The sequence below is a fragment of the Cydia splendana genome, chromosome 9, assembly GCF_910591565.1.
Source record: "Cydia splendana chromosome 9, ilCydSple1.2, whole genome shotgun sequence".
Taxonomy (NCBI): Eukaryota; Metazoa; Arthropoda; class Insecta; order Lepidoptera; family Tortricidae; genus Cydia; species Cydia splendana.
Window position 1 is genome coordinate 1,588,867 of NC_085968.1, and position 14,068 is coordinate 1,602,934.

The window sequence follows — 14,068 nt, forward strand, 5'->3', positions numbered from 1 at the left end:
CCTCCACAGGACAGGCGTTGGCTAGTGTGGAGGTCAGTAAAAACTGTACCTTTGTGAATATTCATTAGAAAATAAACATTTTATTCTTTTATTATTCTTTATTCTTTAAAATACCTACGTTATGAACTTTAAATAGGTACCCAAGTAACTTTATCGATTAGGTACCTACTGTGAGACATAGGACAAGTAGTTTGAAATTGATTGCCAATTTGCCGGTGCCACCGATGTAGAGACGTTTTTGACGGGTTAAAAAATGGCAGCCAAAGGTAAAAGCCGTAAATCGAAGCCGTAAATCGATACGCGCGGTTCGGTAATCTGTTACCGCTGTTAATGAGTCGCTATAAATAGTTGAATCCAAATAATGGAAGAATATAATGAAATATGCTGATTCAACAAGAAATATAAAATAGATAATTAATAAAAAAGTATAAGTTTGATATTTTAGCAGTTTGTCACTGACGTCACTGTAGTTAACCAAAAATGAAATACTCTTCAGAGCTGTCAAAACGCTAATCGCTTTGCGGTGGGAGTTAATTTTTACACTTTTAGGTTTTCTTCGCATTTTTCAATATCACTTTATTTCTAAAACTACGGATATGATAGCTCTGCGTCTCCTGTAGCCTTCTCCATACCAGAAATATATTTTTCATTCATTTATCACCATGGACGGTATGTTACTTCCACCAGTTTCAAATTTTCGTGTTTGCGGTCAAAACCTTTATTAAATAACATTGAATTTTAATTACAGGTCCTTCTGCTAAGAAATCTAACTCACTTGAAACGCTGGTTATTCAAAATATAACAAATGTTAACGATTTGAAGGCAAAATTGAACGATATAATCAAGCTAGGAAAAAACTACGAATACGATGTTTCGAATTGCCTTACGGCATTACTGAAGAACAGCGATCAAGAAATCGTGACACTGGCTGTACAAGCGATCTCTGAGTTAGCGAAATGTGAGGATAAAAGGGAAACATTTGCTAAAAAAGATGTGATAGATCCTATAATGGACATGCTTGGTAAAGATGTAACCACAGACCGATTGGAACTTGTTAAGCAGTGTTGCAGAGCCCTTGGCAACTTATGCTGCGACTGCGACACATCCCGAAAGCTAGTCCTAGACCATGGTGTCAACATATTAACAAAACTCCTTAAAACAACTTTAGACAACACAAATTTGAGCGAAATAAAAATCTTTACATGCAAAACACTGTTAAACTATGCCATTGGTGGGCAACAGTTCACTGAGTCTATAGTGGAAAGTGGTCTAATAGAGCTGATGCAGTGGATCTTGGCTGCGGAGCTGGAGAGCGAAGATATGGATGACGACCTGGTGTCAACAGTGCTGCTTATTCTCAGTGTGGTTAATGATAATACTCCGGAGTTCCTGTTTAGTGAGGATGTGAACTTGTTGGTGCTAAGAGTACTGCGGGAGACGGTTAATATGGAGATTTCGGAACTGTGCCTGGACCACTTGCTTTTGCAGGCTGAGCATGGTAAGTTAAATGAAATGAAAATTTCTGTCTTAGTTTATTCACATCCAACCTAAGGAAACTCGAGTAATTGCCACCGGTTTTGAGCGAGTTTCATGTAACATATTGAAATTGTTCAAATTGTGTAAAAACATATACAAATTGATATTAAAAACCATGTTGTTGTTGTTGTTGTCTGTCCTAGGGCACCCTGGAGGTGCATAGGGCCTCCACAAGATCCTTCCACGCCTTCCTGTCTTGAGCAATTAGAAACCATACAGAATTATAATCTTAAAAACTAAAAATCTTTTTTGCAACACAACAGTTTTTTGCTGTCAACTGTTCTGGTGTAGGGTTCTATAGATAACAATAAAATAAATACAATATTTTACCTTTACAGAGTCAGTAAAGGCACTCCTAGCCCGTCAAGAATGCATACAACATGTCTGCTGTCGTCTAGAGGCCTTGCTTCGGCGTCAGGCCTCTAGAGAACTCCGGGCTTCGGACTCCGAGGTTGATGCGTTGGTCAAACAGGCCTGTGATCTACTTGTGCTGGTTCTTACTGGAGGTTAGTGTAATACATGATCGAGGCCTAAGGCCTTTATTAAATATCGTCGTATACACCGTGTTTTTATTGAATTCCGTTAACTTCGGGGTATGGTTAAGTACGTTTAAGAAAACTAAATGGCATAGTTAATTTTGAAAAAAAAAATATTTTTTTGCTTTTTTTTTTCAGAAAAATTAATATTAAAAAGTAATTAAATGTAGCATATAGCGTTGTTGTAACACGGGCATTACATTTAACTAAACCAAACAATTGAAATCTGTGACATATCAATGTCAATTCGAACATCGATCGACCGAGATTTTACTTAAGTTTAGTAACAAATGTATGAACTCATTCTAAACACTAATCAATATGTAAACCGGCCTTAAGGCAAGTGTGCAAGCTTGTAGAGGCCTTATAGGAAAAAAATAAAATATTGATTATCTTCGAAATGGAGTTAATTAGAATATCGGTGTCTTTGGGAAAGTTACTTGATTTAAGCTCAGGTATGCACCCTTGAAATTAACGGAAATCAAAAAAAACACGGTGTATAGTAACCACAACACAAGCCTAAAGGCTTGGCCACACACAGAGCGCGACGCAGCGCCGCGTCCGCGCCGCGTGATGCCGACGCGAAGCCTGGTCAAACAGGGCGCGCGCCGATCGCGCCGGCCTCACGCTCTCAACACGCCCTCAAGGCGCGCGTGAACGCGGCGCGGCCGCGCGGGAACGCGGCACACCGCTCGCTGCCTACGTCCGATCCTACTGACGTGACCTTGCGCGACGCGGCGGGCCGCCGCGTTCGCTCGGCGCAGCGCTGCGCACGCGCCGCGCGGACGCAATGGGCCGCGCGGCGCGGGGCGCGACAGAAGCGGGGCGTGATACCGGCGGGACGCAGTCTGTTTGACGTCGGTAACCTGTTAGCATGTGCCGCGGTCGCGCGGCGTGGACGCGGCGCTGCGTCGCGCTCTGTATGTGGCCAAGCCTTTATTTTGATTGCTGTGGGACTAGGTAATTTATTGACAAACAAAGGACTGTCTCATTTTAAACATAGACAGAGAGAATCATACTAGCTTTGTCTTACACTAGTACTAGCATAGCACTCAAAAGAAAAGGATGAGTATAGTTTTTTTTGTTTTACTTACTGTCAAATTTGACCAACTATATACCTACGTAATGATGATGGAGACGGGAGGTTGCCATATGAACTCTGCGTTAAAACAACGCAACCTAATTGTGTTTGGGGTTTTTAGAATTGTCTTGATGAGTACTAGTTGCTTGTTGCCAAAGTATCTATCTATCTATTAAGCCCTTTTATTCTGAGTTAGAGTATGTCTCTTAGCTCAGTGTGCCGCTTGGTCCTCCAGCTCCTTCCATTGGGGTCTGTCGTGGGCCACTCTTCTCCAGTTCGGCCAAAGTATGGTCAGCGATAAAAGCTTGTATTAAAAAATCGGGCAAGTGCGAGTCGGACTCGCGCACGAAGGGTTCCGTACCATACAAAAAAAAAAACAAAAAAAAAGCAAAAAAAAACGGTCACCCATCCAAGTACTGACCACTCCCGACGTTGCTTAACTTTGGTCAAAAATCACGTTTGTTGTATGGGAGCCCCATTTAAATCTTTATTTTATTCTGTTTTTAGTATTTGTTGTTATAGCGGCAACAGAAATACATCATCTGTGAAAATTTCAACTGTCTAGCTATCACGGTTCGTGAGATACCTGGTGACAGACGGACGGACGGACGGACGGACGGACGGACGGACAGCGAAGTCTTAGTAATAGGGTCCCGTTTTACCCTTTGGGTACGGAACCCTAAAAATGAAAATTTTGTCAAAACTCGTTTTTACAGATGAAGCTATGCACCTCCTCTACGAGAACGGTCACGGGGCCGTGTACGAAACGACTGTACGGTGGCTGGAAGCTTCCAACCCGCACCTGTTGAGCGCGGCCGTGCTGGCCATAGGCAACTTTGCCCGCCAGGATGACTATTGCGCCGCGATCATGGAAACTCATATTTTTGATAAGTTACTTGGTGAGTTTCATAGTACAGTCACCACACGGGGTTGTTATGCCATTAAGGGTTCTTGCTAAATTGGAAATTCTATAGCGTAAGTATTGAACAACTAATTTAGCTAGCACCCTAAATGGCGCAACGATCGCGGAGCGTTAGTATGGTAGATGAATTGAGGTTGAAATCCACATAATTATTATACTGGTTCCAACTGGAACCAAAAGTGAGCAAAAGTTTAAAGGCACCCCCTGGATTTACAGGCGACCATAGGCTACGGTGACTGTTACAAGAAGCGTGCGAATCTTTTCATTATTTCTATCTATAAATAAGACTCTTCTATCTGACTGTCTTAACCCATACCAAAGGTGCCGTGTGGTGCCGGCATCAGAAAAGAATAGCACCGTCCCATCTCGTCCCGTGGGTATCGTATAAGGCGACTAAGGGAAAACTGGCGACAGATATGCATATGAGCAAGGCTCGCCCGTATCCTTACCGGGGTCCTTGCTCACAAGAACTGTGCGCGCGCCACATCGAGAAAAAAAACCCATACCAAAGGTATATGTAACTCCGTCTAAGATAAATAAAGTCTAAGGAAAAAACGTGCCTCGGCAATAAAAAAAAAAGCCATTCTTCAATAGATGGCGCCACACCTTTGGCCTATACGCGGCTATATAGCATTAACTGTTTGATATTTAACAATTATAACACATATCAATCATATAAAAAGTATAGGTATAAATTATATAAATATTAAAAAAAGATATATGTAACCTAAGTTTGTAAACTTTAGTTAGTAATGATAATGAGTTGGAATAAAAGGCTTTTTTATTTTATTATCAGTGAAAGAACGTGGACTGTACCTACATTGTAGGGTAAAATTTCACTGACATTTTTATCTTTGGCTGGTCCTTAGGCGTCAAAACCTTATTTTTTCTACTCCCGTACTTTTATTAGTCATTTAAAGGGTCGTGCACACACCTTTAAAACCCTACCTTATAGTTGTCAAGACAAGTCTTTAGTCTATTCCCCAAAAAATAATTCGTGCATACACGCAGTATCTTTTTGGCGATTTTACGATACTTAGTGTAATGACCACTTAAAAAATATTGAATGAAATACAGTGTTGCCAACCTTATTTTAAATGTCATCTCTGACAAATAAGTGAACCATAGACAGTTTTTTTTTTAAATTTCATTCGTTCATTCATTCATTCTTTTCCCGGCCATACCCTCCATTTTTGCTACTTCTTGAATTAAAAATATTTGTTAAATTCACAATTTTATTTCAAAGTAAGTGCTTGGTCGTAGAAAAAGTATTGTATGCAACGTTGTTTAACTGAGCCAAAAAATACTCTAGGCGTCTTTATTAACAATTTTCGGCTTCGCCTCAAATTGTTACTCACGCCACTCGCCTTTTTTGACCTCTCTTAAACAACGGTTGCATAAAATACTATTACTTGTTGCAGACATATTCGAGACCCACCACAAACTGGGCCTAGAGCTAAAGCAAGGCGTCACGCACTCTATCGACTTGGCCACAGCGAGTAAAGTGCAGCACGCGGCTCTGTCTGCCCTCAGGAACTTAACTGTTTCGGCGGCTAATAAGAAAGTTGCGGCTAGCAAGGGCAGGTACGGCAGCACTTTATGTACAGAATACAAACCTTCAATGCTTAGACTATATAGCTTCGTGACATAAGGTTTGTATTCTGTACATAAAGTTGAACTTTGTCCGAAAAGACGTCATCGGGCCCCTGGAGTGTTGAATGTAAGTAAGGCGTCACACACCGTCGGCTTGGCTACAGCGAGCCATGGTCTAATAAAACATGGTCTTCTATTCCCAGAGTGACACGGGCCTACGTCACAATAACATTGCCACTTTATTTCAACATAACATGTTACATGGGTACATTATACCTATGGTTAATAAGTTAAAATATTTCTTTATAATTTTATAATTTTCATTTATATGTATTTTATCTTAAATTTTACAATAACACGTCATTTTTAATTATTCGTTAGCAATATCTTCCGATTCACGACAGAAATTTCAGACGTTCGGGTAATTCTGTTTACACTACTGACAACACAGGATAGCGCTGTCACATTTGACAATTCGGATCTAGATAACTTCATGCCCTGACCGTCATCCTTGTCGAACGCGTGTTAATTGTTATTTCCTTCTCGCTCAGTGTCAGCAGTCGCAATGTTTTCCAAACTTTTCACGCCGTAAGCTTGGTAATTAATGTGTAACTGTGAATTAGTTTTTCAAACGTTTGTCTTGTATAGATAAATAAAGTTTAATTTAATACATTAGATTTGTTTTATTTTACTATGTTTCTACATGAATAACTTAAAATTAATGCCGTTAAAATAATTTTCACCGTTGGTTAAAATTCTCCCACATTTTAAAGTTTGAGAACCTGTAAACAGCATGATGACGTAGGCCCGTGTCAGTTAGGTCATACGCGAATCTCGGAATAGAGTACCAGGCGGAGTATATTATTATACCATGCAGCGAGCAAAGTGCAGCACGCGGCTTTGTCTGCCCTCAGGAACTTAACTGTGTCGGCGGCTAATAAGAAAGTTGCGGCCAGCAAGGGCAGGTATGGCAGCACTTAATGTACAGAAATCAAACTTTTAATGCGCAGAGACTATACACCTTCGTGATCCAAGGTTTGTATTCTGTACATAAAGTTGAACTTTGTCCGAAAATACAACATCGGGTTTTTTTTCAACGCTATCAAAACTAAATAAAATAAAATCCGTCAAAACTTTTGATGCATAAACATGTGATTATTGAAATATGTAGGTACATATTTAAATTTGTTTTTTTAGGGCGGCGCCCGTGCTCCTAGGCGCCCTACCTACAGTGGAAGACCACCACGTAGCCTATAAACTACTCGCTGCACTCAGGATGCTGGTCGACGGACAAGGTACGAATTTTATCTTGATCATCCTTAATAATCTTTTTCGCGAATAGGTACTACATAAAAAAATGGAAAAAAGTTACTAGAAAAGCCTACCGTACAATTTTTTTAATTTTTTTTTAATGATATTATGTGTTCCGTTCCACGTCAGATATCTTCATTGAGAGAGCAACGCGATCGTTGACCGATAGGTGCCGCTGGCGTCTATGTAGTCGCTCCGCCCCACGCCGTGACGTAGTTCCGCTTCCTTCCTGCCAACCATTGCTCGCTTCACGCTGCTCGCCGCGGCCATGTCATTGTTTCGTCGACCGTCGGACCGATGGTCCGCAAATATTTTTTGCGTATATTTTTGCAGCATGGTGCTTTAACATTTCCGATCCAAAACTCGGTCGATTAAATAGTGAGATATAGCAGAGATCGCTACTATTAGTCTTTTGGCGGTCTCGCGATCGAAGTCATCGAACGGTGCTTTTCGATTCTACCCACTTTTTTCTTGCTAAATTAATTTTCACATTCCATGCTGCTAAAATCGTTACCGTTATCTCGCATTTTCGAGATCGAAGTAGGAAGTGCGTCAGTGGTTTTCGTTAACAAGTGGTAACGCAAGTCGCTCCGCATCGGAGAGGGAACGTGCGGTCATCGTGCCGGCGGCGGCGGGGGCGGCGCCCGGGCGGCGGACAGCCTGCGGGCGCCGCTGCCGGGTGCCGCGCTTCGCCGATAAGGAGGTTTGGATTGTCTCGAACCATCCGGTGAGCCAGTTTAATGATATTCTAGTTTTATTGGCGTTCAGAAGTTACTTCGACACTAAAGGACGGTTCTCAGGCAGGTCGTATTAACCTGGGAGTACCTCGTGTCGTTAGTTGCGACGCGACAGGGGCTCAGGGGAGGCCGGCCCCCGCGCGCCGGCGCCGTCGACTTTCTTCTGCTGTCGTCCAAGGTGACTCCGAGACGCCGCGACGCTGCGGGCCGGAGCCCGAGGTGTCGCGGTGCGGGGTCCGCGGGACGCCCACTCCTGTTGCGGACGCTTCCAGTCCGCGAGAGTCCGCACCCGCTCCTCAGTCCGCGCCCGCTCCTGTTGCTGCAGTCGCGGTGCGGACGCTTCCAGTCCACGCCCGCTCCTGTTGCTGCAGTCGCGGTGCGGACGCTTCCAGTCCACGCCCGCTCCTGTTGCTGCAGTCGCGGTGCGGACGTTTCCAGTCCGCGAGAGCAGTCGCGGTGCGGACGCTTCCAGTCCGCGGGACTCCGAGAGACGTCACTCGCCCGCTCCTGTGGCTGCGGGCGCTTCCAGTCCGCGGGACTCCGAGAGGCACACGCCCGCTCCTGTTGCTGCGGTCGCGGCGCGGGTGGATCGCGGACCTCTCGATCCCGTCCTGGCGCCAAGGTGAAGGCGGACCGCTTCTGCGTCCCGACTGCTCGAGTGGAAGGAAGGTAAGTTACGTGGAAGCAGTGGAAACGCTACGAGTATAGCGACGATCGCCGCGTTGGCTGCCGTCCGTCATGACGTCGCTCCGTGGTGCCGCACCTACGCGCCGGTGGTGGCCACCACGATGGCGCCGCCGAGGGCAGCAGTGTCGCCGTGATGATGAGTGCAACTACGAGCCAGCCATCGGCCCGGCGCCTATCGAGCTGGCCGCCACGACGGCGCCTCTCGCCTCACGCACCTGAGCCTGGCTACGGTGGCCGACGCACCAGAGCTGGCCGCCACAATGGCGCCTCTCGCATCACGCACCGACGCGTCCCAAGCCGGCGGTGGCGGCCGCCACAACGGCGCCGCCCGCCACGATGGCACCACCGCCTTGCGCACTGGCGCCTCGAGCTGGCCGCCACGATGGCGCCTCTCGCCTCACACCAGTGCCTCCCGAGCCAGGCGGCGGCCGCCTCACGCACCGGTGCCTCCCGAGCTGGCCGCCACGATGGCGCGTCTCGCCTCACGCACCGGCGCCTCCCGAGCCGGCGGCGGCGGCCGCCACGATGAAGCCGCCCGCCTTACGCGACAGCGCCTCTAGAGCGGGCCGCCACGATGGGTCCTCGCCTCACGCACCAGCGCCTCCCGAACCTTCTGTTCGAGAATAGAAGAATACCACCGCGAACTTACCTGCCGCCGATGCTGCCTGCTGATGGGCGCCTCAGTATCAGTTTTGTCCTGTCCACATGGTCCCATTGAGGTACTCAGGCGCCTATAGCTATGGTGCCACAGCACGAACAGACCGCTAAGCTCTTGTTTTCGGTTAAGGAATCCTCCGGCGACGGCAGAAAAGGTTGTAAGGAGCTTCGTCCTGCGTGGCTCGACTGCCCGGAGTTGAAAGCGGTAAGATATGTCAATACTCAGAGGAAAATACGTCGCGTTCCCGGGCTTCATAAAGGTGCTGATCGACGAGGAGCCGTGCCGCTTCGAGGTTCCTACGACTCCTCGAGGCCATGGAGTGATCCAACCGGAGAACAGCTAGCGACAAGGCCCTGTGCGACCGCTCAAAACCGAGGTGAAAGGCATCGAAAAGGTCTGCAGACTTCACATAATTATCTCTGCTTGCCTGCGCTCTCCAGCTTAAGTTCCGTCTTACAAAGTCTTTCTCGTGCGCCAAGCCCATAATAAACAAAATGGGATAAATAAACCCGCTGCGCCTGAACAAGCTTGAGTTTCCGGTGCTAAGAGAAAGGGGCCAGGAGGACTCCAACAGTTTACATCTGTCTGTCTTCGACTTTATCGAAACAGTTTTGTTACGCAAGCGCCAAAATCGATTTTAGACTTGATTTCATTAGTTCGATTTCCTTAAAAGCATGCGACCATGTCCCTATACTAGCTCGATATAGGGTGTTTCTTCGGATAAAGCGAATCAGACTATCACGCTCCTAGACATCACGTGGGACACGCGGCACAACACCCCGATTGAAAGTTTTCTTTTTCGCGACATACAGACCTGCCTTGCTGCCGAGTTTCTCGCAGAAATGAGACTCAACGCCTCCTGTTCCGTCTCAAACTCGCAAACTTTAGTTCATGGAGGAAGGTGACACCTTCGCAGTCCTCAGCAACACGAAGCTGCCGAAAGCCTCGCGCCACTTCCTCCCTCATCTTATGCAAGCAGTCCGTTACAATCTCCAATATTGGTAGACAATGTACGAGGTAAGGCCCTTTCAGTGAAGAGTAACCGTTAACGGGCCACATCTGCAGCGCTGACGACAGAAGTGTAAACCGCACCACTACAGTATACATAAAACGACGGCGACACTACATCCCCTCCGTTACCACGGCTGTCGCAAAAACTGCTGATGCCAGCAGATCGTCTACAGGTCGCGCTGGTTCCTTGCTACTTACCAGGTCGGTACAACCCCCGAGGGCGACGGTTTATCAAGAAGTCACTGCGCGCCCGAGTGGCAGCTACGCCCAGAAGCCGCCGAGACTATCTTCGCCTGATAGGCGCCTTGTTGGCCAGCCTCCGCTTTCGAGAGCCTTCGCACTGTGTCACGGTATTTCTTAACAGACTCTGAACTGCTACCACGTCGCGTCTGGCAGCTGCCGGTGATACGACTTGGTATGGATGTCTCCACCTCCCAGCCTAGTCTGTTTACTGTGACGGCGTGATAAGGAGAGCCTTCACGCAGCTGTGGTAAGCTTGCAATTTACTGGCGGTCCTAGTGAACACAGCATCAGACCGCCCTCTCTTACGAGTCAACGACCTTAAGAATGAGGCGTAGCTCCTGTCAGATAGGACGCTCCAACACCGAGCTGGCGAGATCAGGAGTGACGTCCGCTGTGATGTACCTACTGGCGTGACTGGCGCATGCATGCAACATGCCAAGGGCTAACGCTACGTAGCGAACGAGACGCAACTGTCACTGTCTCACTAATATGGAGGAACCGGGTATTCCCGGTTCCGGTACTATGTTTGTATTGAAAACCAGTAACGGGAGCACTCCCTAGATCGTCCCCTTGTCTAGGCCGCCTGTACGCCCACAATGTAGATATGGTCTTCATGGTGCATCAAAAATAAGATCGACTGCCAGGTACCTCTAATACCCAGTGAAGTAGCGAGCTATCTCAGACATCTATTTCTATTGTCCATGTTAGCTTTCAGAACGATACTTGTTCATAAGCCTGTAACAAGTGCTGTATGTGAACCACTATCGGACACTATGCCTTCTTCCAACGCCATTAATAGCGAGACCAGCGCCTCCCAAACCACCAGCTTGGGACGCGAGAAATCTACTTGCCCTAATTTGAATAGCCCTACAACGTTAGGTACGTTAGAAGAAGTACGATAGAAGAGCTGCCGCACATTTGCTGTTAGCATCAGACCGCAGGGTCAATGACCTTAGTCTGCTACACTGTAGCCCGGGTAATTGCATAGTTAACTTTCACGCTATTATTTTGTGTCCGAAATTCGGCTCTAAACCAGATAACGTGTCTTACCGACTTGACTCTTAGAAGCTCCGGAATAATGTATAGACCCAGTAAGTAGGTAGTCTGGGTACGTCAACTTGCGAGAATTACACAAATGTTAGGGGACACTGCGCTTATTTATTTCAGCCACAGTCTCATCTAATCCGGCCTCGCCTACGATTGCTTTCGATCCACGATGTACTTGATAACTAAAGTGGCTGGAAAACTATCCAATTAGCGATATTTTGGCTTAAGTTAATTGGGATCATGACTCGCCGAGATTCTGCGGTTCGGAAGCGATTTCGAATGAGAAATCTCTCAAACCAGTTTAACGTCAGATTCGAACCTGGGATTACAATTTAAATTCTCAATTTCCTGTAATGTATCATTATAACGAGTCACTGTGATTTCATGGGTTGCAATATGTCGTATATATTTATTCTTTCTCTGATTTCTATGACAGTAGGTGTAGCCCTAACGCTTGCGCGCCCGCTGACTCGCCACCAGGAGATAATAAACAGGGCCATGTTGCATAACAAACTACAACTAATATTACAAGCGGAACTCCTTTTCTAATTTCACTAATTAAAAAAGGAGCTCCGCTTGTAATATTAGTTGTAGTTTGTTATGCAACATGGCCCAGGTCTCAATGAAGATATCCGACGTGGAACGGAACACATAATATAAAAATTTTACCTTCCAATAAAATTGGTATTATGTTTCCTTCCACGTCGGATATCTGAGTAATGCCTTCCTGGCAGGCTTCTAGGCTACTTTTATGCCGACGGTACTTCTCCTCAACAATGACATGGCCGCGGCGAGCAGCGTGAAGCGAGCAATGGTTGGCAGGAAGGAAGCGGAACTACGTCACGGCGTGGGGCGGAGCGACTACATAGACGCTAGCGGCACCTATCGGTCAACGATCGCGTTGCTCTCTCAATGAAGATATCCGACGTGGAAGGAAACATAATACCAATTTTATTGGAAGGTAAAATTTTTATATTATAATAGTGAATAACATATATGTATTTTTAATTTTGATTTAATTTTATTGTACCTAAATATAATTGTGAAATTAATTTATTTTCATGTTTTTTTTTCTCTCTTTTTGACATGTGTTTTACGACAAGGAATTTGAAACGGAACGTGTAAAAGTGGAAGTTTAACAAACGAGGTTTCTCCGCAGAGAGCGTAGCCCGACAGCTGGCTTCAGATAGAGCCGCGCTGGCCGCCGCGGCGCGCTGGGGCGGCGCCGAGCACGCGGGCGCCGCCGGCGAGGCGCCGCGCCTGCTCGCCTGGAGCTGCAAGCTGCTGCCCCGGGCGCAGCACTGGAGGAACTATGTCGAGGTGAGGTGGATACCTGCGCGCCAAGCACCGCCGGCGGGACACAAAGCCAGGGCTGCCACACACGCTTTACATATAATATCACTCAATTTAGAGAAACATACTAAAGAGAACTGACGAGAAGACCTGACAGAGTAATATCGTCCTATAAGTACAAAGAAAAATCTCAAAACTATAAATTTGTAAAAAAAAAATTAATTTATAAGGAACTCTCGGTGGGCGAGTCCGACTCGCTCGCCTCTGTTCTGTTTTTTTTTAAATAGTATAATGACACTCCTCCTTTGTCCTGTTCGTCGATGTAAAGTTAGCTTAGACGAGTCTAAATAGGCATTTATATTATATATCGACGTCTAGAACCCCCAGCACAGCACTGCACTAGATACAAAAGGTTCACTCTAACAAAACGCATCTATTACTAGAGGTATAAGCGCAAGCGCGAGCGTGCGTTTCGTAGCGGTGCGCGGCAACTACTCTGCTAGACACCAAAATTGGTGTGGGCCACATGTACTTGTAGCGACGCGACGAAATCCCGAAGTGAGCCACGCCTACTCCCAGCACAAGCCTTTTGAGTTTACTGTTGGACTAGGTCGGTTTGTGTAAAATTGTCCCAATAATATTTATTTGATTTCAGGTCGACGGCTGCATATCCTGCCTAGTAAACATGCTAATCGCATCTCACTCTGTCATGCAGAACGAAGCTATCCTCGCTCTCACTCTCCTCTCCATCCACTGCCTCAAGGACAAACCGGACATCGAAATCGAAAACACTCTTATTGCCCACCTCTTAAAGTCCGAAATCGGTAAGCACGTTTCTGTATTACTCGAGACCAATTGCGCTAAAATGCCCATTCAGGTCGTAGAGAATTTGCTAGCGTTTTTAGATGTTACCAGTAAAGTTAATCAGTTAGCGCTGGATTTTAAAGACGCTAAAGTTGGTGAGGCGCTGCAGAAGCTGATGGATGCGCGGACGGATTTGAGTGATGATTTGAAAAGTTGCGTTTTGAACGTCATTGCGACTATGGCGGATAAGTAGATAAGTTATATTTGCCGCAAAACTGTGGCGAGTTGCGTAATACCATCTCTTTCACTCTTGGTTGGTCTTGACAAGGGTAAAGGAGATAGCATTATGATCTCAGTTGCCAGTTGGTATTGCGTTAAGTATAGTTAAAAATAGCATTTATTTGTTATACTCACGGTTTTTGTTGATTAAAATTAATGTCATCAAATATGATCTTAGGCGAAAGATAGTGTTTAAATATATCTATTGTCGTTACCAAACCGTTGCAAATATTGAATGGGTTTTGAAAGAAAGATTTTAAATATTAACGACCACCGTCTTTAAGGCGACGGTAGCGGTGGGTAAAATATCAGATTCTGTCAATTTACCCC

At 45.9% G+C, this 14,068-nt stretch overlaps 1 protein-coding gene across 1 annotated transcript; it reads left to right on the plus strand.

Moving 5' to 3' along the window:
- The first annotated feature begins 467 nt into the window (after positions 1-467).
- LOC134793404 (GTPase-GDP dissociation stimulator vimar) lies at positions 468-13,808 on the plus strand. Its single transcript, XM_063764979.1, has 8 exons — positions 468-669; positions 749-1,498; positions 1,875-2,042; positions 3,870-4,052; positions 5,497-5,659; positions 6,866-6,963; positions 12,522-12,682; positions 13,311-13,808. The coding sequence occupies exons 1-8, from the start codon at positions 663-665 to the stop codon at positions 13,710-13,712; spliced, it is 1,932 nt and encodes a 643-aa protein (XP_063621049.1). The 5' UTR covers positions 468-662; the 3' UTR covers positions 13,713-13,808.
- Positions 13,809-14,068: the final 260 nt, after the last annotated feature.

Bases quoted from the DNA above. Each gene is read 5' to 3' on its own strand.
- LOC134793404 (XM_063764979.1), top strand. The intron at 2,043-3,869 runs GTTAGTGTAATA...TCGTTTTTACAG, and splicing joins TGTGCTGGTTCTTACTGGAG to ATGAAGCTATGCACCTCCTC. The intron at 4,053-5,496 runs GTGAGTTTCATA...TACTTGTTGCAG, and splicing joins TATTTTTGATAAGTTACTTG to ACATATTCGAGACCCACCAC.